Below are 27,860 nucleotides of genomic sequence, written 5' to 3' on the forward strand. Positions count from 1 at the left end.
AAAAAAAAAAAAATTGATTTTTTCAACCTCACACATGAGACTACATCCTTAAATCTAGGCCTGAATTCTGGTTTAATATGCCATTGTCTTTTAAAAAATTTTAATTTATGGAACACAAATTATGAACCATTTGCCAATCCAGTAAGATGTCCAAGGAAGCTCTTGAAGCCAGGAACAGGGAATTTTGAAACATACGCGAGAGCAATACTAGAAAAAATTTCAGGAAAAGACTATGGAAGATATCTTAAATGGTCTAGGAGTTTTACCCTTTGATAATTTTATTGTCTAATGGGTATCCAATTTCTTCTGCAAAATCGAATATTATGGATTTTAGAATTTGCTTTCAAGAAGACCCCCTCATTTTCGGTTTCAAAAAATCGATTTTTTTTAAGTTAATTCAAACTTATAACTATTGAAGAATTTTCCTTCTAAATTTCAAGTGAAAATTTAAAAAACTCTTCATGATATAGGCGATCTATGTTGGAAGCGTCAGGTGACAGCGAGAGCCGTCTTAAAACTTTAAACGCGTCTGGATATGCCTCTCTCTGATTCTGAAGATTCCGAAGGGTTGTTGAAAATATATAAAAATATCAATATATCGATATTTTTTGGGAAAAATGATATATATACATATATCGTATGATTTTTTTTCCCAAATATCGAGTGTGCGATAATTTTTTTTATATTTATTTTTTATATTTCTGCGTTATGGTCTGGATTTAAAGTTAATGAAAAAACATTATGGTGAAATCAAAAACGGCACAGCAAAGTATTTTATTTTAAATTAAATTAAAAGTTCTTAGAAGTTTCTAGCTTTTGGATAATACAGATTATATGAGTTCCTTGTCCAAGGAACTTCTAAAAACTTTTAATTTAATTTAAAATAAAGTTTATGTTTAAAGTTTATATCCAAGTTTATGTTTTAAGTTTCATAATTTTATCTGAGGCAAAGTCTGCACTAGACCGAAATAAATCGATCTAACTTTGGGGAAAAGATTCACCAGTTGAAGGATTGGGATTTTCACATCTGATATAGGACCCGATGCTATTGGCTGGACCACCGCAAACCTTGCTAAATTTATCGACAGCAGTGAGAAAGTACTTTCCTTCTGTTGAGAAAATTCCCATGTGCAATCTGTCCCACCCGCGATGTTATTGAAGAAATTCGTGCTTTAATGGTTGCCTATTATATTATACCTTCTGACAAATCCTGCAGATTAGAACGATTTCGGCTGCTATTTTACCCATTTTTGGAAAATAACAGTCAAGAAGCACTTGTCTAACCCTGTTGTGCCCCACAATAAGTATTTCTTTTTGCTCGTCCGGTTTGATAGCGTCCGCCACCCAAGACTTACAATACAAAAATTTAGTGGCCGGGAAGAGCCGAACCAGACTGTCCTGAATACGGGCCAAGACTGGAAGCTTACAATGTATGGCATTCCCGATGTTGGGCGTTACTTCGTCATTCACTAAGTCCACCATTGTCTTCCAATCGGAAAACCCAATTTTAATGCGAATCTTAGTACCAAACACTAAAAATAGTCCCTTGTTCCATCTGGTTATTAAAACAGTTAAGTGGCTTTTCCGTGGGCTCGATGACAAGCGTTGTTGAATTTTTCATGTGAATAGTGGCTCGATCTGACTCCGCTGAGCTTTGCGAATCGTAAATACCTTGTCGCGGCAAAGCATCCGCCACACAGTTTTCTTTTTCTGGCTTATAACCTTTGCACCACTTTTTTCAATGAGAGCCTTCGAACGCTTGAGTTTTGAATGAGGATTCTCATCAGAGACCGCAAATATAAAGGGCTGATGGTCCGTAAATATGTTTATGTCATTTTCCCGTTGGGGTAGTGACAAAGACTATCCAAGGCTCATACAATTGCTAGACACTCCCTTTCGTCCCTATCTTTCAGCGTTATAGGCCTATTTCTCTGAGACAAGACTGCACTTATACCAAAAGATGAAGCATCAGTTGTCAAATCCAATAGTCGCGTAAAGTCTGGGTAATGAAGGATAGCGTCCTCTGGAACAAGGATATTTGTAAGCTTTTGTAAAATGCGCTTAACTGGGGCTTTGATAAGCCTCACCGAAAAGCCTTTTGAACGATATTTGCTGACCCTGCCACGTTCACCCTTCAGTAATTCTGTCAAGAGTCTCGCTATTGATGCGAAATCTTTGATGAAACATCGATAGTAATTTGATAAGTCCAAGAACGATCTTAGCACGAAAAACAAAAACAAATCGACAATTTTTTTTTAAAAAGTCTGAAATTTGCTTTGACACTTGCATGTTTTCGTCCATTAGGCTCCTTAAAACAACCGCAATATGGTCAACATAAGACTCTTCAGTTTCTTAAAAGACAATGACGTCATCCACATAGATGTAATAGATGCTTCCTATTTTCTCCCGTAGAACATCGTATATTGCCCTTTCAAAAATGATTGAGGCATTCTTTATTCCGAAAGGTAGGCGGCAGAAAAAGAAGTTTTTTCCGTGTCCCAAAAAATTTGCCCTTCTCAGATTCGACAGTTATACTCGTTATAATAGTTATACTCGGCATTGGGTGTCTATCGGCAATAGTTTTCAAATTTAATTTTCCTAAATTGGCTTCTAACCGCTTATTAGGCGAACCCGAAGCGTCGATGGCTTTTTTACCTACAACCCATGTGGGGTTATAGTAGGGAGACCGACATGGTCGAATAATGCCATCTTGGATAATGCGAATGCGAATAATTTTTAGTAGGTCTCTGACAAAATCGTCAGCACCCAATGGAAACGAGTACAGCTTTGAATATACTGGCTTACTTTCCTCTGTCCGAATAGTCGCTACTACATTTGTTTTGAACGGTTACTTCTTATTTGGGTCAGCAAAGGCCCGCGAGTATTTAGATATCATCTGTTGTAAGTCCGGGTAATAAAAAGAAATGGCTTTCTACATCAAATAGATAAAGCTGGCATTTGTGTTCTATTTTTTCAAACCCATGATGCGACTTGCGGCGAGCAAGTATAATGGACGCTTATCGAAATAGGTAAAGTCAAGGTGGCTTCTAAGAAGAGATAGAATTGTCAGATCCCCTCATCTTGTAACGGATTATGGGAACAACCTGATAATGTTTGGAACTACCGTCAAACCGTCTGAACAGCTCATATGATGCTATGTTTCTTATCGCCAAGAAACATATTTTCCCTGTGACCCATTAAACTCTGGCAATGATTTTACTAGCCGCAATATCAGGAGCGGGTACTATCGCAGCGCTAAACCTATCAGTGACTTCCTTCAATTTATCTTCAAACTCTTGTTTTTGCACAGTTGTTGTGGACCCACACTTTGTTTTTTCTTTACTACGTTCGACGGCCTCTTTTGATAAAGCGAGGTTGCTTAGGTGAACAACCAAGTCTTCAGACTCTGAATCGCTCATACAATCTCTATCAAGTCCCAATACAATAAGTCCCAATATCTATTTACCGTACTCTTTTACGCGAAAAGGATTTTACTGATTAGAAAAAAAAAAAAAACACGGCACACAAAGAAATAAATTACTCTAACTTCTTGACTTTAATGCCGACACTGCTTTAAAAAATAAATGTTTTATAAGCAATAAAACAATTTTTAATATATTCTTTTGTTATATTTTCTTTTAATTTGTTCTGGCAATTTATAAAAAAGATTTCACTTACATGAAACTCTGAAAGTTTTCCTTCTTCCCTATCGCAGTCATCTGTGCGGTCCGGTACAGTCCGTCCTAGGGTACCAGTTTTAAGATGATGATTTTATTTTCCCATGTGTCTCCAAGGCTTGGAGATCTCGTTGGATCTCTGCTGCTCACGGATGTGTTGGTTCTGATGTTGCGGCAAGTTGCTACCCACAAATGTCACTTGGTAGGTGCCTCTCGTATAGAGTCGTGTAGAGATGCGTAGCACCGATCGAGACTAGAAGGTGGCCACGATCAGTGACGATGATGCTGCTGTACTCCTTGTAGTAAGGTGGTAGCCGGGCTGTGGCTCCAGATATTACTATTACGGTGATTGACAAAATAATATACACGATTTAGAAGAGGTGCCTGTATTCTTTGGCTGTCAGCTCAAAGCTGATTAACATAAGAGAAGGAAAGCTTAATCGTAACCCTAATTCGCACAGATCGCGGCCGACGACTCGCAACCGTCGTAAGGATTACTAATTATGTACTATACATGTACTAATTATTTACAAAAACCCTATATATATTTTCGTGATGAGGATCACCTCCTGAGTCGATGAAAGCATCCGTTTGTTTATACGCCAACTACTCTCTTAGTTTTAAAGCTATTAAGTTAAAAATTTGCTCAAATACACCTTTCTTTTACGCAGTATATAAAACGAAAATAGATCAGCCGACTATATACTTTAAAAATATGTATAACTAATGGATGAAAGATTCCAAAAACTTTGGTATTTTTATATTAAAAGGATGAGACTCTCTTAAGATTCTATTTTACGCACATTGATTTGAATCACATACTTTCATAAGGATCGTCTTCATAGAACTGATCTATCGGTAATAAACAAATTTTGTTATTTTTGAACATAGAAACTTAGGACATTTTTTAATATAAATTGTTTAAGCAAAATTACCTTTTTTTCACAGTTCCTTAAAAAACAAAATCATTAATGGACAACCTGTGGATAAACAACGTGCAATGGTTCAGTGGTTTGATGATCTTATGCATGGTATAGAAAGAAATGTAACTAGCAAAAACAAGGAAAAGTGAGTTTTTCTTAGTGATTACTTTGATTTCTTGAAAATTTATCTATGTTTTGTTATCTGTATATCTAAATTCTAAATAAATGTGTCACCAGGCAACTGTCTACGGAATCGGACGTATATTTAAACCGCTTCGCTATGTGATCCAAATTTATAGCAATTAACCATTAATAAATTTACAAAAAAAATTACAAGGGTAAAAATAAGTATCTCTTAAGTTTAGAAAAAATTTATAAAAATGTAATACATTTTTAAATGTTTAAATTAATAATTTGCTCCGTAGGTGTGGGGTAACTCAAGCTAATGCTTCCTGAAAAGAGAAATGAGTCAATTTTAGAAAGATTATAAAGATGAACGTCGGCTCTCGTCATCCTAAAATAAAGCTTACTTGACTACTCGCGCACCCAGAGTAACAGAACTTACAATAAAACACTGCAGACAATAGAATTGAATTTTTAAGAACTCAAGGTTGGGTGTTATCTAAAAAACACCAAAGTTATGATGCTATAGAATATAGTCGGCCCATTCCAGGCGTTCCGACTTATATACTGGGTACATATGAAGGAAGGATGTGTGCAAAGTGCACATCGACCGCTTAAAAACTGAAAGACTAGTTCGCATAGAAACGGACAGACGAGCATTCCTATATCAAGAATCGGAGATGTCTCCTCTAAGGGTATAAAAAGCTAAGGAAAGGACTGGTTTTTTGTTTTATAAAAAGCCCTTGAAGTTAAATAAAAGTGTTTATTAATGAAATATATCGGATCGGATATTATATATATATTGCAAATATCGGATATGGTTAACCAATCCTTTTAAGAATTTAAGTATCACCAAATTGGTATAAAGTGAATTTTGTAAAAAGTCTCAACCTTTACCATTAAAATCATAGCATATCCGATCTTTTTGTTGCATCGCATCTATAGGAAAAGGTTGTCCGATCCTTATGAAATTTGGTAGTTGATTCAGATAAGTTGAGCAAATTTGCATAGTTAATCGGAAATTCCCAATCTAACATAAGAAGTACCAATTTATGTGATTTGTGATCAATCAGATATATGGTAACTATAGGATATAGTTCCGACTTATAATAACCTCTGCAATGCTATAATGAGTCAATCTAGGCAACAACAATAAACAACAAATAATCCATCTCCAAAGATTAAGAGGGATGTCCGGGCCTTCACTCGGGCTGCTCCACCACCACCAGCAATACAGCCGAAACAATCCAATTCTGAAGATCGGCAAGCGCAGGCGTCACGATCGCCGTTATATGACCAGCGAATTCAAATACTTTTTACTGCAGACAGAGTCCTAATGAGAGGCTAGAGTCTCAGAAGCGTAACAACTACGATACGACACCGCCAGGGATCTTACGGTAGGAGATGCAGAGTCCGCGCATGTAAAACTGCTGAAGGGAACATGACTAATAGCGAGATCCAAAACATGCAATAAGCTGTGGTGGCTACGCCCGAAACTACCGCAATTTGAAGGGCTGCAGAAATAGCCAGGGGGGTGCTGAAATGCATTGTGACGACATAGAATAGCGCTGCTCCTAAGCTTGGTTAGAGCTGCCCGAACTGTTAAAGCCTGCAAGACCCGACAGAAACTACGTCAAATTACAGATTCGACATTCTCAGTGAACTGAAGGATCCATCTATGTACAGCAGGCAAACTTAACTATGTTGGTCAAGAAAATAATAATAATTTATTATTTGTCATAATCGACAAACTCGGAATAAACATGTTCTATGTCACATTCATTAAATGGGCTACATAAATAAAACAAAAATAAATTAAACAAAACAGGAAAGCTAACTTCGGGCGGAGTCGAAGTTTATATACCCTTGCAGTTAAAACTGGATATATATCGCAAACATTGGATATCGTTGGCCTATCCTAATATGATCATAAAACCAATTAATTACAATAAAATATCTTAAAAAAAAAAGTCCCAAGCTTCTATCTTCAAAAATACCAAAGTTGGTATTTTAAACCAAATACCATTTCCGATCGTTCAGTTACATGGCAGCTATAAGATATAGTCGGCCGATCGTTATGAAATTTGGAAGGTCGGATTAACTGACCAAAAATAGAATCTGTACTAAGTTTCAGCTTTCCATCTGCAAACACACGAAAGTCGGGTCTTTTCCGATCCTTCAGTTATATGGCAGCTATAGGATATAGTTGGCCGATCCCTTTAAAATTTGGCATGTCGTATTATTTTGCCAAAAAGAGCTCTCGTGTCAAATTTGAACTCCCTAAAAACTCCAAAGATATACCATTTCCGATCAATCAGTTATATACCAGCTATAGGATATAGTCAGCCGATCCCGGCCGTTTCGACTTATATACTGCGTGCAGGAAAGAAGTCGATAGCTTTAAAACTGAGAGACTAGTTTGCGTAGAAACAGACAGACGGACATGCTCATATCAACTCAGGAGGTGACCCTGATCAAGAATATATATACTTTATATATATACTTTGTCGCCTCCGGAGATGTCGTCACTGCGTTGCACACTTTTGGACAAAACTATAAAAAAAAACCCTTCAGTACATTTGCAACAGATATCAACATGCCATTCATTCGTTGTATGTCACATGGTATTAAAGTTTCATAACATAAACTTAATTTTGCTTAATTGCTGGTCGAAACTCACATCGACTTAAAACTCCTTTTGACATACCTCACAACGACATATCGACGCATTTTCGCGAAAGTATCGTATGTTGAAAAATCCAATTTTACAAGAGAAGCTTTTTTTTTATTTCATCTCTTGTTTCTAAGCGATTAGAAACATTTTTTATTGTATTTCTTTATTTTTGTGCATTTGAAGTATTTCCATGCAAAAAGTTTGTATGGACATACGATAATTTCGCGCGCAGATTGAAAAGCACTGTAACATACGATAAAATTGAAACTTAATTTTTATCGCAACTATAGGGTTTTCAGTTATAATATTTCACAGGGTAGTAAGACATTAGGTGCCTAACAATTTTTCATTAAAATTTCAATTTCGAAAAAAAGCGACTTACGATACTTTCGCGGAAATGCGTCGATATGTATGTATAATTTTATTCTAAGACATATTCTATAGATCAAATCATCCCGACGGCAAAGCCGTTAAACTTCACTATATATATTTTTGCGAGGCGTCCACTGCATGCATACAGACCACCTCCCGCCCAACAGTATTCAGATAAGGCGTAAAGAACATAAGTTTCAGTTAGGAGTAGAGCTCGCAAAAACTATGCAATAGGGACCGTTGTATAATAACCTAAAGGAATCATGCTAGGCATATGTTAAACTACAATGGCTAGAGGGTAAAGGAAAAGAGTTTCTAGTCCTTCTACTAGGAACATTAAATTTTAACGTGTTAGTAGATGCTGGCTATCTACATCACCATTTATAAGTTTATGTAGGAAAACGACACTCAGAATCGTTTGACGGTTTGTTAGTGGAGGTAACTTAATTAATGAACTTCTACTATGGTTGGAAGGAAGGTAAAAATTTCAAATCTAAGCGAAAATCAAAATGATTATTTGGTTAATCAAAAACATATAAAGTTTTTGTTAAATAGGAATCATTTAAATCTTTACATCATCATTTAATAAAACCAAGAACACTCTTTGCTTTATTAAGCGCGGTAAAAATAAAGTCGTAAAATTCAAAAGAGATTTGCGTTAGAGGCAATTGCCTGATGAGTTTTGCAAAACTGCAGTATTAAAAAACACTCAAAAATGAAAATAAACGGGTAATAAAATTGAGTTGGGGTATATTTTTGATGTCTATTATATCCCCAATGATAGGGATAAAAAGAGTTATTCTATCCTGATCTGAAAGAAAAAACACATCCAGCAGTTGACCTAAAGAATTTCTAACATGGTTAATTTGGACGAGTAGCATGTCAAACATACCCGCAGTGAACTCGTGTTAGGTGGTTAGTGCTAAAGAGGGTTAACTATTAACATTAGACAAAATGAGTTTTGAGAAAATAAAAATGACCCAAAACTTCCAGAAAATCAAACTAGAATTGAATACCGGGCAAATGATGTTAGTTAACGGGTGGCACGGAAGATGGCGGTATATAGAACTGGTAACATAAATATAAATAAGTCGGAAAATATGTATTTAAGAGCAAGTTCGTTTCTTAGAGCCATAACCCAGTACTTACAACCGAATATCCTAAATGGAATACTCCTTCCCGTAGGATCGCAGGATCCCCGCCAGATGATACATAGTTATTTTTACACAAGGTACTTGTAGAGTTCAAGGGTATACACTAGGGCGGGTCAATTTTTTTTCGCAAAAATCGTCCCCCATAATCGGAATCTACGAAGAATTCTAAGAAAATTTCACCAAGAAACCATGTGTCTAAAATGAATTCCTAGCTCGCGCCGAGAAGCTTCAAGATTGCACTATGAGGTACATAAGATATTTCGAGGTATTTAAGACATTTTAATGTATTTAAAAAAAACGTACGCATTTTCCAATTATGTTAGAGTCAATTCTGATTCATCTTTTTACAACAAATTTTATATTGTTTTTTTTTAAATTTATTTAACTTATAATTTATTTTTAATTTCGAAAAAAAGAATCAAACTAGCCATGTACTTAGCCTCATATAAGAAAGTAGGAGCAATGCGTCTGTAACTTTTAAACGAAGTACGGTATCGATCTGAAAAATGAAATATATATTCAAACGCATTTTAAGCAACTAAATAAAAGTAGGCGTGGCATGATAAAAGGCGGAATTTAATTTAATGTTTTATTATAAAGTTTATTTTCTTTTCAACAAGTAGGTAGTTTTTGCATTTTTTTGACTGGACTATAACGTCATCTTATTAGAATCTCAAGTCTTTCTTTGACTCCATTTGAGGAACTTTGGAACGACTTTCTAAAGTCAATTACATAACAGCATCTCGATTCTGTGGCATAACTCGTCGTGAGACATGTGTTAACAACTGCACACATCGTTCGGTGCTCTGTATGTGCGATGGATTTGCTGGATCTGGCAGTGGTATTTTAGCAGAATTGATGTATTCCAACAAGTGATCGTGTGGGATGAACAAAACAATCCAAAACAATGCATTCTTCGCCCATACAGAAAATATTTTGTTCGCGAAAGTGCAATAAATAAAATTATGTATTATCGCGAGAAATTATATGACCCAACTAAACTAAGAACTTATAAAAAGAATCGCATTAATTTCGATTGCACCGATTATATGCATTTAGTTGACATGGATAATGAAGACATCTTATTTGAACCTCCATTTACTGCAAACATCCCACACGATCACTTGTTGGAATACATCAATTCTGCTGAAATACCACTGCCAGATCCAGCAATTCCATCGCACATACAGGGCACCGAACGATGTGTGCAGTTGTTAACACATGTCTCACGACGAGTTATGCCACAGAATCGAGATGCTGTTATGTAATTGACTTTAGAAAGTCGTTCCAAAGTTCCTCAAATGGAGTCAAAGAAAGACTTGAGATTCTAATAAGATGACGTTATAGTCCAGTCAAAAAAATGCAAAAACTACCTACTTGTTGAAAAGAAAATAAACTTTATAATAAAACATTAAATTAAATTCCGCCTTTTATCATGCCACGCCTACTTTTATTTAGTTGCTTAAAATGCGTTTGAATATATATTTCATTTTTCAGATCGATACCGTACTTCGTTTAAAAGTTACAGACGCATTGCTCCTACTTTCTTATATGAGGCTAAGTACATGGCTAGTTTGATTCTTTTTTTCGAAATTAAAAATAAATTATAAGTTAAATAAATTTAAAAAAAACATTATAAAATTTGTTGTAAAAAGATGAATCAGAATTGACTCTAACATAATTGGAAAATGCGTACGTTTTTTTTAAATACATTAAAATGTCTTAAATACCTCGAAATATCTTATGTACCTCATAGTGCAATCTTGAAGCTTCTCGGCGCGAGCTAGGAATTCATTTTAGACACATGGTTTCTTGGTGAAATTTTCTTAGAATTCTTCGTAGATTCCGATTATGGGGGACGATTTTCAGGATTTTTTGGACAGGAACAAATTGACCCGCCCTAGTATACACCCAGTCCTTTTTTTACGCGATTTCCCTTTAACGCGGTTATTTTTGCAGCGCAAATTTCTTTTTTTACGCGAATTTTTCACTTTAACGCGATTGCGATTGCGATTACTCTATGTGTATCAATTATTGCAAACCTAGTCATTAGTCATTTAGTTAGCGATTACCATTTTTACGCGATTTTTTTTTACTGTAATGTTTTTGTGTGAATGTAAGTAAAATAGCGACGGAATCGTCCCTGACCATATAACGTATATATTCTTGATCAGCATCAACATCCTAGTCGATATAGATTGCTATATCATTTTTTTAAATTTAGGTAATAAATTATTTGCAGAAAAATCGAATATCAACATTAGACTGGCCAGGCAATAGTCCTGATTTCTATAAGATTCAATATCGTTGTCCTATTTTAAAAGTTAAAATACATAAAAAGAAAGAAACCCAAAAAAAAGACAGTTTAATTTAACAGTGGAAAGTGTCTTTTGGTAGATTTTATGCCATTAAGAATAAAGGCCGTATTAAAAACTCAAGGAAAACCAACTAAATACTAAAGAACCAAAACAAAATTATTTTTGAACACGTTAAATACTAGAAATAATTAAGAAATAATTTTCAAAAACTTTTGTTATCTAGGAATAGTTAAACAAAAACTTTTTTTGTATGCCTACATTTTTGGTAATTCTATCGAATATTGAAGTATACGTTTTATTTCCAAATAAAACAAAATGACATTTAAAAGAACACGTTTTGAATTACCATTAATATTAATTTAATCGATTTTAAACAAATTTACACCATATAGCAAACGCTGGCTGAAAAAAAACTAAACAAGAAAGGAAAGCTAACTTCGGGCGGAGCCGAAGTTTATATACCCTTGCAGTTAAAACCGGATATATATCGCAAACATCGAATATAGTTGGCCGATCCTTATGGGAGTAGGAATATATAATCCAATTTATTACAATACAAAATCTAAAAAAAGTCCCAAACTTCTATCTTCAAAAATACGAAAGTTGATATTTCTACCAAATACCATTTCCGATCGTTCAGTTATATGGCAGCTATGGGATATAGTCGGCCGATCCTAATGAAATTTGGTAGGTTGGATCAACTGACCAAGAATTAAATCTGTACTAAGTTCCAGCTTTCTATCTTCAAAAACACGAAAGTTGGGTCATTTCCGATCGTTCAGTTATATGGCAGCTATAGGATATAGTCGGCCGATCCTTATGAAATTTGGCATGACGTAATGTTTTGCCAAAAATAGCTCACATGTCAAATTTGAACTCTCTAACTCTAAAAACACCAAAGTTATACCATTTCCGATCAATCAGTTATATGGCAGCTATAGGATATAGTCGGCCGATCCGGGCCGTTCCGACTTATATACTGCGTGCAAAGGAAAGAAGGGTGTGTGCAAAGTTTCAAGACGATAGCTTTAAAACTGAGAGACTAGTTCGCGTAGAAACAGACAGACGGACAGACAGACGGACAGACGGACAGACGGACATGCTCATATCAACTCAGGAGGTGATCCTGATCAAGAATATATATACTTTATAGGGTCGGAGATGTCTCCTTCACTGCGTTGCACACTTTTGACCAAAATTATAATACCCTCTGCAAGGGTATAAAAAGTAGTATTTTCTGCCTGTCCGAATTTTATTATCCGCTACTGTATATGGCTCGAGCGCATTTTGTTCCTAAATTATTTGGCTTCATCTAAAATTAATTGTGTTGTTTCTTCTTGGAATTGGAATCGTATTGGTCTGTAGTAACGTGTGGATGACTGTCGCGGAATTTTTCCAAATTACTTTGTGTTTCTGGAAATCATTTTCTTGAGTAATTAGTTGCAGTGGTACATACGAAGTCACAAACAAATTCGAATCATCAATGTTACTGTTTAATGCTTTCTGTTTATATTCGGAATGACTAGAACTGCCGTCAAATCTCCATTTGCCAATTAAAATGAAGTCAATCACGCTATTATCATCAATGCTCTCAAGGACATCAGCTAGAAGTTCTATAATTCGTAACGCCGTGTGATCCAACAAGCTTTGCAGCTCAACTACGGCTTCGGATTCGCTGACACCGATATTTTCGAGATAAATTAAAGCCTTGGCCGCCAAAAGTTTTTCGTAGCTTGGTAGTAACTTAAAGTCGTACTATTAACAAAACTACGAATAAGCAAGTATTGATTTTTACTCATATTTGTATCAAGAAAGAGTGATAAGACTTCATCCACTTTAAATTTGGTAAACGTTGGCTAAGATGAATTGCATGAGCATAATACAGTAGCCATAGATTCGTCAGCATGATAGCTCAGCAATTCTTCGCGGTTTTGTCCGCTTAAAAGCTTCCATAAAATCGAATTTCGGTCGTCCACGATCAGAACTTTTGGATGTGGATGGGGCACAGCCTAACAGAATTGTTTCTTTTTCCTTCAACCAAACGGATTGACTTTGGAGAATTGCAGCTTTCGTACGATTGTATTTCAACTAAAACGTGACAATACTTTTACATATGTATTCAATTCGCTAGTTCACTCATGTCAGCAAAATAGACGTCAAATTTCAGACGTCAATCAAATTTTTTTATCCTTCTGCGCCGGTTCCCTTTTCGCCACACCATACACTAAAAATATAAGATCGTGCAAACACACACTTATAAGAAGAACCTATTAAAATTGAATGCAAGGGAACATCAAACAAAATAAAAACTATTAGTAAATGAACAAATAGTTTTGGAAAGGAAAACACAAGCATAACACACGAAGATAGAGCAGCAGCATAACAAGTAAATAAACGGCAAAACTGACCCTGAAAAAGTTAAGATGTTAAGTTAAGATTAAGATAAGTGTATGTTTACGACATTAGGCACATAGACAAATTTTGGCAGAAAATTTTTACACATTTGTTACCTTTGGAGACCGACAAACACATTGGTATATCAACGAATTGTAGAATTTTGTGGGATCACTACTAAAACTTCAGCTAAACATGAAAAATATGCTCAAAATATACTATATTTAATATAGGCAAAGAACATGTATTAGTTCACAATAATATTATAATAACAATAATTATTATTAATATATCAAATTATATCTAATTTTATGGAAAATACCTTTAACTTTAAAATCCATTACAAATAATTTTAATTTGAGCACGTAAATAATGATCTGACCACTTCAAAATTCGGTTTAGTTGTGAAATATTATCTTTACAAATGAGCAACAATTCACATCTTCAAATCTATTTTTAGAAAATCTCGTTAGATTTCTAGAAAAATCTGGTTTGCCATGAAGAAGCTTGGACATTTTAGAGGCGATTTGTTTACTTTTCGTACATTTTTGCCGTTACTGGCTATACTGTATAATACTATACTGCATAATCTTTGGTAGTGGCGAGTTTGTTGAAGCAGGAGGCAAGAGAGTAAATAAAATGAGTGAGCTTCGTAAATTTTCGATCTACGATCAAAGTCGACGATCTACGATCAATCCCAAAAAATTCACTTTATTCAACAGGAGTGAGTGATCGACTGAATCGAATGCTTTACTAAAGTCTGTGTAAATAACTAAATGGTGGAGAGCATCAAAGGTGTTGCTTATTTTGAGAGCATCAAAATAAGGAGTGATTCATTTTTCAAATAACTGATTAAAAGTCGCAGACAGAAGAGGAAAAGATACCTGTTAACGCTTAGTGCTTACAAAGTTATAAAACTGCTTCGGATTCTGAGTAAATTAAAACCGGCAGCTGCGAGGATAATTCTTATTCTTATATAATTTATATATATTTTTATAACGGCGTTATGCACGGCGCTAGAAGAAATCTTGAAATATCAATACCATTTTTTCATATTTAAGTAAAAAGCCTGTTTTCAGTATTTTTAAGTTCGTGAGGCACTTTGCAAAACAAGGAGAATTTGTTGAAGCGGACGGATATTTTCACGGAACACATGAGTCAATCAAATTTATTAGGCTATAAAGTTTGTAAAAATCAGCCTTACGGGAAGAGCGAATTTCATTTGCCATGGAAGGAAATTTCTGATCGATACCAGAAATGGTTTTAATTGAAACTTCAAGCATGGGGTGATATGGATCCTTTGGGGTTGAAAGGGGCAAAGGTTGGAAAAACTAAAACTTTTTTCTTTACAGTACTAGGCTGATGTTTTTGGACGAAAATATTCTCTGGTGAAACAAATCGTCTTGAACATCAAAACAGGAACACGAATCTTGAAAAAAGACGCGCATATTTATATTTATATACAAGACGAATTCTCTGCCCTCTGTTGCGCACAGTTCCAGTCTTCGTAATGATAGGTAAGTGTTCGGTTTTAAAATTGTGAGCAAAAAATGGTTGGTCATTGGTTCTAGCACGTGAAAATCTCATTCTCACTGATTTGGCAGTTATTTTTGTTGGGTACTAGCCTGATGTTCTTGGACGAAAGTGTTCTCTGTTCAAAAACTGGGTAAACAAATCGTCTTGATCATGAGTTCGTAACATTTTTCTCCTTCCGCTCACCACAATTTGCCGCGGCTAGCTCACAGGGTTTGCGTGTCTGTTCCACCAAATTTATAGATCGACGTGATTGCCCGAGCCCAGAAGTAATACAAATAGCTAGAACTTTCCACACTTTTTATTTAGAGACTTCTTCCGAAATACAAAGATTTGCTCTCAATACCGCTCGTATTCTCGCCGCTCCTTCTGGTTCTGCCGGCTCCGTCGTCATTTCCTGCGACTCCCCTAACCGTCGCCCTTTCGCTGGCCACACGCGGGCCTTCCTACCTCTGAGAATCACCCCCTTGGGTCAGTCTGCGACTGATCAAAAGATTGGCAGCTGTCTTCCGCTCCACTACTCCAGGTAACCACCGAGCATACGCGCTAGCGGACCGGAATTGGAAGTTGGCTGCGGACTCTAGCCCCCACTACACCTGGGATTCACCGCGCATACACGCTAGCCAGTCAGGATTGGGAGTTCCCAGTGGTCGTCGCGCCCCTTACTTCACCTAGGATTCACCGCGCATACGCGCTAGCGAGCCAGGATTGGAAGTTGCCGTTCTACTGATCGTGCGTCGCGCTTTCGCTACACCGGGACACCGCGCTAGCGAGTCCGGAGTTGGGGTTGCGGGACTTGTGACCGGGGTGCTTCTCCTTTCCTTACTTCCTTGCTAGGCTATCTGCCGAGATCGGGAATTGCCCAACTCGACTCTGATACCCTGGGCTTGTAGAGGAACCGTCCTGCAAAGGATACTTCCCTCACTTGTTCTTTACGCTCTTCTTGCGTTTGGCTGTCCCAACAGTTAACCCAACATATGGATATCAAATTACAGGTTCTTTTGAAATTATATTATTGGCGTCTCCAAGTTCGAACGACGTCTGCCTGTCTGCTTCTGCTGCTGTTATTGCTGTCCTTTTTTAAGTCCTTTCTCCTGTGAACTACTGTACTCCTTTGAGCTTTTTTCTGGTGTTACCAAATGTCCCCGCTTAAAATCTCGCTTCTGGTTATACTGCTGCTTCTGAGACTGTTAAAATGGGATAAAAATGGATAAGTTTTCACTTATCCATGTAAAGGATTTGGCTATTAGACCATGCCATACCAAGATCAGATGAAAGAACAGGGCACACAGGTCAGCTTACTCAGCATACTCATTCGTTTTCGACATTATATAAACGACGTATACTTCTGTTTTTTTCATGCCAACTACTTGAAGTACCGAAATGACCTTAAAAATTACAAGGCCAAAGGCTGATTAAAAATAGCTACCTGCGACAGGAGAATGATTAGATTTTTCCCAGGTGGACCCACCTTCTTTTTTTTTTTAAACATCTCAAAATGTCATTTTAGCCGCTACTGTGGGCGCTCCTTCGATATCGGCACTGCTCACTCCATCGGCAATTTTAGTCTTACAGTAATAGAAGAGGTGTCCTGCCTACTTATAGGCGGTGTCCCGCGTACTTTTTGACAATAAACTATAAGTTATGATAATAAAGGTGAAGGTCCACTCGGAATGAGTCAAAAGTTTGTACTCGAGGCTCAGCGTCTATGTTGCATTTGTCTGGTCGACGTTGGAATATGCGTCAATTATTTAGAGTTCTGCCTCAATATGCCAATTATCTGGAGCCCTGCATGTAAAATTTGTTCAAAAAAGTGGAGCGTCTGCGAAAAATATTTATAAAAATTGTCTTTCTGACTTGGACATTAGAAATGTGAATGCATATTTCCAAGATATTCTTACTGTTATTGTTGCTATGGATATGGTTTTATTACCAACGGGATGCCAAATGTCACAGTTTCGAATATATATGATGATGTATAGATGATGTCAACGTTGCTCCTACTTGCCTTTTCCCACAGCTGGAAGCTGTATGTATATTGGCTTTAGGACTTTCTAAGTGCCGGGTGATCTGGAATTCATAACCCACTGTAGACTGTGCGCCTTCAGCGACCTTTGCAGTTTTCTAACATTTAATATGCAGGCGCCATGTTAGACGCCTATCCAGGTGGAAACCTTGAGAAGGTATTTCGCTTACTTTAAGGATCTGAGTGTTGTTCAAGGTTGTAACATTATGTAAGGGAATATTATATTTGTCTGCTCTAAGAAACGTTACATGCTTAAACTTTTGTTCGTTACTTGTGATACGCCAATCAGATAGCCATCCCTCCACGCAGACTAAGTGATCCGCTAGTTGCTCGAGTCATCTTTTTCGACATGCTTAGGATGGAGGTATCATCAAAGAACGTTGATATTGTAAGACACATATTTATGAGGATTGATGTCTAAAGTAGGCACTACATTGAGGAACTGCAGTTCCTATAGTGTAGACCCTAGATACCATTGCATTGCTTCCTACCGAAAAATGTATTTTGCATAAAAAGGGTTTATTTAAGTATTGGTATTGTTTAAATAAAGCAGGGGGGGCAAAACTAACACATGTTCAAAATTTGAGTGAGTGCGTAGCAGAGAAAAACAATGAGAGCAGAGAATTCACTGAGCGAAAAAAACGTATTTTTTTATTTCATTTTTCGTTAATTCAAAAGTTGGAATAGGCACTAAAATTGAGTATTTTATTTTAAAAAAAGCTTTGCTAGTAACATTTCTTAAACAAATGAAAAACTACGCTTCCCTATCTATATTCTCCATGAAGAAAAATTTTTCCAACCCAATTTCTGAGAAAATTTTTCTCAGTGGAAAAATTTTGATTTTTAGTTTGAGCTGACAAATGAGTCAAAATGAGAGCAAATGAGAGAGCTTCTAAAAAAAATTTGAGAGTGCTCACACTGTCAGTGTGCCTTTCTATATTCTCCATGAAGAAAACCTTTTCCAACCCAATTTCTGAACAAATTTTTCTCAGTGGAAAAATGTTGATTTTTAGTTTGAGCTGACAAATGAGTCAAAATGAGAGCAAATGAGAGAGCTTCTAAAAAAAATTTGAGAGTGCTCGCACTGTCAGTGTGCCGGCAGCGCTGCGGCAGAATTTCGTACCCTATGCACGCGTGCTATGGAAAATGAGAGTTTGCCCCACACTTGTCTAAATCAACGTGTGTATTATAATATAATTTTTGTATTTTGACCAGTTCGATATTTGTGGCATCAGCCATGATTGGTTATTTCGGGATTATGAAAAGTATATAGCGTGAGTAGTAAACGGGAATGGTCAGATTAGATGTCAGGAAGCGTTTCTTAGATTGCGTGGAATGTTTTTGGTCATACCGGTGGTGGCGTGGTGTTAGGGTGTTTGGCCAATCACGGGTGCTTTTTCAGGACTAATTATTATTTAATTGAAATAGACGTGCGAAATGAAATGACGAAATAAGCTACAGGAGGAGCTATGACCGACAACTGAGAAAATTAGAACAAGAAAGGATAGAAAAGATGAAGACTAATTTGTGAGAGCGGACAATATACCACTCCTTGATGTTCTAGGAGCTAACGATGCCCACCCTCCTTGATCATGGTTTTTCCGTGTTCATTTAAAATTTCCTACGGTCCCTTTGTTGGCAAGCGCTACTGAGGCGGGTTTAGGTAATCAAAAAAATTAGATTTTACGCAAACATTATAAAATAGTTTATTAATACTAAATTGGACATGATAAAATTTTCTGGGTTTTACTTCGTTTCTTTACATCTAAGATTTTAAGCAAAATTAAGTAAGGCGGAAAAATTATATAAATATTTGAATATGGGGTATAAAAATGGCTTAAATATATAAAAAATGGGGTTTCAAAACAAATCAAAATATAATTTAACATCATTTAAAGGTATAGATGGTAAAAATGGGAAAAAGTGAAAACTTAACATAGAAATAAGAAGAATTATCAAATGGGATACTTCAATGTAAAATTATTTAGGTTTTAAGCAAACTAACTCTTTTATTTTCTGCATCCACCGCCGAAAGCTTTCGCTGGTTGCTGCGCTGGGAGAAATAATTACCGCACAAAACAAGAAAAAAAATATACCAAAAAAATAATAATTCATTTCATCAAATAAAATGATTTTCCTAAAAAGGAAAATTTTTCTTCGTTTAAATCTGTTTCACTCACTTTTCACCCATATTTACACTTATTCCCTCATTTTCAATTATTTTTCTCTTCTGTTACAGTAAAACTTACCTTAAAAATAAGCTCAATACAATTATTTCATGACTACTTATGCTATCCCTCTCAGTACTCTCACTAAAGTTCATTGAACCCTCTGGGGAACATTTGGAAGCTATGCTACATCGCACCTTCACAACCGTGATGATCCACAGCGTGCTATCACCTATTTCGTTTTGGTGACAAAACTGCAACGGGGCTACTGCACCGACTCCGTCCGTCTCGCTTACTCCTTCATCCCAACGTGGAATGGGGGCCTGAACTTGCAGTTTTTTTCTCGTTTCTCTTCTGTCTCGTTCACCAATATCGCACTAATAGATTATATTGCAGCCGGTGCGGATGGAAGAGATTTCTATCAAGGAATTTTTTTATGTTTGAAATTTTAGATCAGTCTTAAACCGCTTATAACTACTTAGTTATTACATAGCCCCGGTATCACCAAGCTAACAAATTTTTCTGAGCTAGGTGGGGTGAGGTTAGGTTTAGTTAGGGGTCACATCTTTACAACTAACCCTCTAAAAAAAAATCCTTTTTCACCTAGCTGTCTTAATTAAATTTTCTTAAAAAAAATCCGACACTGGAGTCTCCTTGCGCCGAGGACCTTCCTGCAACCGCACCAGGGGATTCGCCAAATTCCGTCGCGACTTCGATGGTTGTGAACCGCGGACTGATCTGGTCCCATAGCTTTGCCTCTTTCGCTTAGGTGTTCTGCACTTGGGAGCGATGTTGTTGCAGGCGTAGCCAAAATAGATTACGCGGACTTAGAAAATCTCCTCTCTTATATTAACTATTATTCCCCCAAACGCTTACCTCCAGAGTCAGTGCCAACTGACTCAATTCCCAATTTTCACACTTTATCTGCTTCAAACTTTTTTTTGTAGATTTAAGTTTTACCACTTTTAACTGCACTGGTCTGAGTCTCGATGTGAAAAGAAAGAACCTCCAGCCGAGTGATACGAGGAACCCAGGGCCAGCTATTCGGGGTTCTTTTTCCTTTTGCAGAGTGTACCCGGTTAAAAATTTCTCCACCCATTTCTCTCGCTGAGTAAGAGCGCTGCCACTAACAGTCCCTAAGCCAACCCGTTTTCTTCACGACACTTTTAGAGCCAGTCGCTTCCAAACCGCATTAGCAATCCATTAGATACAAGCCTTTACACCAACTCTGTCAGTTTTGTGGCAAGGGTATACATTTTCTTCCTAATATTTTCTTCCTATTATAGGGAATATCTGTTACTGTAGTTTTCGCGGCATCCGGTTTTTTTTTCTTTCTCTTTTATTAAATGCTTTCAAAAGTGTAGCGGAGCCAAAACATGGTGTCAACGATTAAAAATGGACGAGAACAAATCAGGTATTGTTTCTCAGGGATCGCATGCTACAGCCACATCTTCTGTTAGTAACGAGCCCGTAATCACTGTTTTTTCGTTTTATTTTTTTGCCTCCGTTGCTTATATCAACTCAGGAGGTGATCCTGATAAAGAATATATATTTTATAGGGTCGGAGATGTCTCCTTCACTGCGTTGCACACTTTTGACCAAAATTATAATACCATCTGCAAGGGTATGATAAATAAGTACTAAATAAGTAATTATTTATAGGTAATAAATAATAATTTTAATTCTCTGCGAAGCCAATATGGAGTATAGGAATTTTATACGCATTTTACACAAATTGTACTATACACCAAAAAGGTATTTTTCTGTAGAATATATATTTCTGCTTATTTACTACTTTACGCTTTTTCATGTTCGCTGCTTAAGAGATATAAGATAAGAAATTTAAGATAAAAAATAAATTGGTTTTTTTGTTTCGTATAAATTGAAAAATAAATTAATCAAGAATAATTTTTATGTTTTATTTAAAAAAAAAAATACTCTCATTTTCACAGTCCCTGGTTAAAAGTAAAGATAAATGAAGCTAAAAGAGATTCCAAAATTTGAGATTTAATTATAATGTGTAATGTGGGAAAATGTGTTTTAATTTTGACAAATAACACAAAACTTATCGTCTTCGGAAAAATTCGATCTACACATTGATAACCAAAGGACGAAAGGATCTAGTTACCCTATTAGGAACTGAAAACATTAGTTTTTCCAGAAGTAAACTTGAATCCACACGTCCAAGAATAAGTATATGAAATAGCATAACCTCAGCACAAGTACGGCAATCTTGTAATGAAGGAAGGTTTAACAGTTTTAACCGGCAACGATACGACAGAAGGCAAGTGACAGTATCCCACAGTATTGACAGTATATGTATGTAGTGACAGTATTGTTTATTTCAAATAACAAAATCGCTTTTTGATAGATTCAATACTTTTTAATGATCATAGTACTGCTGACTCCAAACGCACGAACAGTATTCCACGATCGGACGTACCAAAGTGATGTCACTTAGTAGAGTCTAAGTGGTGAAAGGATCATCAAATTTTTGATAAAAGACCAACGTTTCATAAAAGCTAGCCTATCCCTGGCTTTATCAATTTCCAATGATATATGTTCATTGAACGACAGCTTATAGTCAAAAAGGACTCCAAGACTTCGTTAAGGTCCAATTGCAAGTGTTTATGAAAAAAATGGTCTGAGAATGAAAAACATAACTTGACATCATCGACATACATAAATGTAGTAGCAAAGTTTACGACACTTGGTAAATCGTTCACAAAAAGAAAAAACCAAAGAGGTCCCAAATAACGACCTTGTGGGACACCAGATGTCAAGTTTATAATCTGTGATGAAATGTTTTGAAACAAAACACGCTGCGTGTGGATCGATAGATAAGAAGTCAACCAATGTTCGATTTTTGGATAAAACTTCAAAAGATACTGCATATGTAGGAGAAGATGATGGTTCAAATAATCGAAAGCTTTGCCAAAATCAGTGTATTTCACATCATTTTGCATGCGGCTCAGAAAACCCTTGTGGATGATCGAAGTGAATTCAAGACGGTTGGTTGTATATTGTAGAGCGATGCTGGACAAAACCATGATGTGCGGTTAAATTGATGCTTTCGCTAAAATGTGGCAGTTGCGAAGTAATAAGTTTAAATGATTTATTCCATCGCTTGGGATGCAAGCTCTAAGGATAAATTGAATCAGATAGTAAGAGGACCATGATAAACTGGAGGAGAATGGTGCTTAATAAACCAAGATGGTTCTTGGTTATTTTTTTTTGCGGAAAGAAATTTTTTTTGCAAGTCTACTGAAAAAAATTAAAGTACCATTTTAAATGGAAAGAAGTAATAAACAAGAAAGGAAATCTAACTTAGGACGGAGCCGAAGTTGATATACCCTTGCAGTTAAAACCGGATATATATGTATTGCTAAAATCGGATTTAGTTGGCCGATCATTATGAGAATATCATAATATAACCAATTTATTACAATACAAAATCTAAAAAAAGAGACCCTAGCTTCTATCTTAAAAAATACAAAAATTGGTATTTTTACTTAACACCAAACACCATTTCCGATCATTCAGTTAGTATAGGATAAAGTCGGCCGATCTCGGCCGTTGCGACTTATATACTGCGTGCAAAGGAAAGAAGGGTGTGTGCAAAGTTTCAAGACGATAGCTTTAAAACTGAGAGACTAGTTCGCGTAGAAACAGACAGACAGACAGACGGACAGACGGACATGCTCATATCAACTCAGGAGGTGATCCTGATCAAGAATATATATACTTTATAGTGTCGGAGATGTCTCCTTCACTGCGTTGCACACTTTTTACCAAAATTATTATACCCTCTGCAACGGTATAAAAACCAAAGTTGTACCATTTCCGATTAATCACAATATGACAGCTATAGGATATAGTCAGCCGATCCCGGCCGATCCGACTTCTATACTGTGTGCAAAGGAAAGAAGGGGGTGTGCCAAGTTTCAAGTCGATAGCTAACTGAAGAGATTAGATAAAAATGAGAGACTAGTTCGCGTAGAAATAGACAGACAAACCGACGGACCGTCAGACAGACGGAGCCGGAGGTTATCCTGATCAACAATATATTTACTCTATAGGGTCGAAGATGTCTCCTTCAATGCGTTGCACACTTTTGACCAAAATTATGACCTCTGCAAGAATATAAAAACTTGTTTTTGTATTTGGCCTTTGCCTATGCTGAGAGCAACACACGTATATGAAATTTAATTTCCCATTTGACAGAGCCATTCCAACAATAATGAATTAACGAGAGCATTGGGCTTGGTCACCCCTGGTTTAAAGATTACAGAAATTTCCAATCGATTTCAGCCAAATGATTTCGAATTGCATTAAAATCCGTTTTTCTCGGATCTTCATTAAGCATCATTATTAGGCACATCGATTAACACAGATGCTAATAGTGTAGTGCAAGTCTTTAGAAAGCGATATTGGCGACGACCGAATTACTGTCCCTGAGGATGTCACATTGGAGAATATAAGGTCAAGAAATCTGCCGTGAGTGTTAGATATATTTTTTTTTAAACGTTGCTTTTATTTCTTGAATCTTTTCTTTGTAAGACTAACAAGAGGTGTATCAAATCTTATATTTTTAGCTTAACTAACAGTCATATTGACTGATACGGAGTTAGACGGCCCTAAAAATCGATTGCTGGGTTGGGATGTCGTTGCGTCGCAGGCGGGATACGCTAGAAACCCGAGTCAATTCCCTAGCGAGAAAATTTGGATTTCTTCTGGATTTTGTCTTACACTGCGAGGATACCCAGATCCCAGTGGATGTTTTCGTTGCGAACATACCAAGGTGCCCCAGTGATAGTTCTAAAGATTTTTGATTGTGCAGCGCTGATGTCTATGTTGCTGCTGCTCGCGTTCCCCCACAGCTGGGAGCCATACGTCCAGATTGGCATTAGTACTGAATTGTAAAGTAGTAACTTGTAGTCCAGGCACAGTGGCGATCGTGAGTTTATGATCCAGTGGAGGCTGCTGGCTTTCAGTTTTAGGTGCATCTTCTTGCATTCGATGTGCTTACGCCAAGTAAGTCGTATATCAAGGTGGACGCCAAGTTACGTTACTGCGTTAGTTTGAGGGATCTGCATACCGTTTAGTGAAAGGGTAGGGCATGTTTGTCTATTAAGAGTAAACGTTATATGTCTACACATTTGTTCGTTTATTTTAATGCGCCAGTCGCACAGCCATCTTTCCCTTACTATAAGATGATAAGCTAGTTGGGTTGCTGCTTGCGTTGGGCATCTGGAACGACAAAGAAAAGCGGTATCTTCGACGAACGTTGACGTTTTTAGTTGTGCGTTCGTACGTATATCCGCAGTATACAAAACATATAGACACGGGCCGAGTGCGCTTCCTTGTGGAACTCCAGCTTCGATGACGTAGTCGCCCGAAGTAGCTGCGTTGCATCTCACTGAGAATACCCTATTGTAGAGGCATGATTCCAGTAGCTTGAGGGTGTATGTTGGCAAGTACGTTTTAATTTTGTGCATGAGTCCAATAAGCCAAACTCGGTCGAAAGCTTGAGATACTTCGAGGAAAATAGCGCTGCAGTATTGTCGCTGTTTAAAGGCTGAGCGTATTTCGGATGTTAATCTGTTTAATTGCTCGATGGTTCCGTGGTTTCTTTGGAAGCCAAATTGCCGGGATAATATTGCAAGCTTCTATATGAGGTATTATGCAAATTAACAAACATTTTTCAAACAATTTAGACAAACAAGATAGAAGGCTTATTGGTCTGTATAATGACGGAATTGTGTGGTCTTTTTCTTAGCTTCGGTATCAGTATAATGATCGATTTGAAGATAAATGATCCCATTAAATAGTTTGCAGACGACCTCTATAGCGCATTTTGGAAGTTCGATCAGCATCTCTGGCGTCAGTTGGTCACCACCGGGAGCCGATCGGCCGGAATGAAGGTGCAGTTGGCTGAGGGGTAGCCTCTGGTTGAATTTCGGCACGAGGCATGAATTTGAGGCTGGGTTTAGCTGGAAGACACTTTTGAGACGTGTAGCGAATGTTTCAGCTTGGTCTTCGTCGCTGCGAGCCCAGCATCACGAAGAGTTTCCCGAAGAGGGGTGGTCATTTCAATTGGGGCGCTTAGATTTGGATGGGCCTTCTGCAGGGGATACTTTGTAACGAACGCATACAGTAAAGCATAAGGTTAGGTACAGTAAACTATCCCTTACACTGCACGGGTGGTCTCTACCGCGCCCCTCTGTCTACTTGGGGGACGGCTTGGCTCAGTCGAAAGAGGCGTGGGTCTGGGCACGGCAAACTAGACCTTGTACGTTACGGAAATCGTCGTAGACAGAGATAAGGAAGTGGGAAAGGAAAGCGGTAGGAGTCGGCCGATCCTTGGGTGGTTGATTCTACTGACCCTATTGAATGAAAGACTCGATGTTGTTGTCCTTTGTCTATACCCTCCCTTCGATGTAGACCTTACACTAGACAGTGGGGTCTACTCATATTCAACTGCCATGTTTTGATCCGAAGTGCTCTAAATAAAATAATTTATCTCATGTTCATTATATATAATTAAAGATAAGCAAAAATAAGGAAATATAATCTAAAAGGAAATACAATTTATCAGAAAAATAAAATTTATAAGGAAAATACAATTTAAACTAATATTCAAATAGGAAAGTAAAAGAAAATGTCATGGATTTCCCATTGTATTCAAATTCAGTAATTACTCGTGGTGGTTTACTCACTCAGCTTTTCCGACTCGGCATCGATCGTTGGGCCCAAGAGGATGAGGTGATTTTCGCTGTTTACTTATAAAAAGGAGAAGGAATACATTTGGGAAATACCTGACTAATATTTCTGATTTGGTCTGCTTATGAAACTACTTAAGATAAGGTCCTATGCTAAATAATTTATACTCCTTAGAGTTTACATTTATGCAATATTAAGAAAATTAAGAATTTATAAAATTAAATTAATGAAAATTATACATGAGTTAGGGTGGGAGTCGATAAGAATTTGGCGCAGCTGTCAAGGTTCGCCTTGGAAGATTGTGCAACTCAGTATTGCCGAAAGTGTTAACACAGACATGCTCGCAGGCAAGGGTTATTTTTCTCACGGTGTCGCACTGATATTTGGGCTACGCAGGCTCACAGAAGAAAATAGTCTAAATACAAACTCTCGCTCTAATAAGTGGCTGGCTGCTCGCTGAAGCACAAAAAAAAAAAACTGAACTGCAGCGGCAATAGTTATTGTTGTTGTGACTATTCTGCTCTTCTCTTCTACATCCTCATCCTCCCAAATGCATGCTTATTTTGGGACTTCTCTGCGAAGATCAAGTTGGGCCACTCGAAGCTTAGGGTGTCCAATTGATTCCATGTTGGGATTGCTACGGTGGTTCTCCTAATTTGACCTTGTCCTACACCCAATCCGAGGCCCAATTTTCAAACGGAAAGCCTATCAGGCTGCACCTGGTCAGAATCGTCGTAACGCTGTGTCACCTGACAAGGGATTGGTTATGTAGGATATTCTAACTAGTAAAACCTTGATTCACCTTATAAATTTATTCCCTCAACACGATCACAATCACTCTTGTTTTAAACTTTATTTCTGGTTGAATTACCGAATTGTCCATATGGGTTTTTCCCTTTTTATTCACTCCACGTGTCTTGGCCGAATTTTCTATCACTTTTAAAATACGCTGATGGAAACTTCTTTGCACGGCCGCAGATCAGAAAAGAATAGAACTAATAAGAACTGCTAAGAGCTTCAGCATTCCCATGCTTAAGTAAAGGTTCGCTACCTAACGGAGGAATCTTATGATTTTCTACTTACTTTGGTCCGTTCATGCAGGTGTGGGTAGGAATTGCATCGGTCTATGCAATTCTGTTCCCATCTATTGGGTGGATTCAGTCGAGGAAAGAAATATTGGCCTACTTAGATATTTATTTTTGTTTTGGGAATGAGGTGCACATTACACACCCAAAGAAGTTTCTTTTGGTACCAATTTGCCCTCTCTCAAAAGTTCGAGGTCGACATCTCAGATCATAGCTACGCTTGTTTCGTTCGTAGGCTTTCGAAACATACTTATCGATGCTCGATCTGATTTTCTGAAATTCGTCAGATCTGGGTAATCTAGCACTGCCTTCGGATAGGAGGTTTAGATTACGCAACACTTTAAAATCATGGCCGTAATTAAGCATATGCTGGCCGAAAACTGCAAAATAAGGTGAAAATCCTATTGATTAGTGGATGGAATTTCTGAGCGCGGCGTTTATGCTGCTCAAAAAGGTATCCCATTCGCGTTGGTCTGCCTTGATATATGCTCTAAGGGCTGCGAAAGGAAGTCAGTCAACGATCATCAGCATGGCCGTTTTCAGAAAACTCCGTTCCATGATAAATATACCCATCAAGAACCTGAAAATCTTGTACATCGGCGTTTTTAAATTTCTCTATCAATGAAGTATATTCGGATGACTTGAATGCTTCTGAATCCAGGTCGATTTGTGGAAGGATTTCATACTCCA

At 37.2% G+C, this 27,860-nt stretch overlaps 1 protein-coding gene across 6 annotated transcripts in view; it reads left to right on the forward strand.

The window, feature by feature from the left end:
• LOC108120074 (ran-binding protein 16) overlaps positions 1 to 27,860 on the forward strand; it is a 476,341-nt gene that overhangs the window by 302,579 nt on the left and 145,902 nt on the right. For 4 of the 6 annotated variants that reach the window (XM_043211189.2, XM_043211190.2, XM_070283005.1 and 1 more), the window contains one exon: positions 4,626 to 4,745. In XM_043211189.2, coding sequence (XP_043067124.1) covers positions 4,626 to 4,745 — 120 coding nt within the window. Of the gene's footprint in view, positions 1 to 4,625; positions 4,746 to 4,837; positions 4,902 to 14,987; positions 15,153 to 27,860 lie in introns of those variants that run through there. The other 2 variants (XR_011444253.1, XM_070283004.1) reach the window with 2 other exon arrangements.

The sequence above is a fragment of the Drosophila bipectinata genome, chromosome XR, assembly GCF_030179905.1.
Source record: "Drosophila bipectinata strain 14024-0381.07 chromosome XR, DbipHiC1v2, whole genome shotgun sequence".
Lineage (NCBI taxonomy): Eukaryota > Metazoa > Arthropoda > Insecta > Diptera > Drosophilidae > Drosophila > Drosophila bipectinata.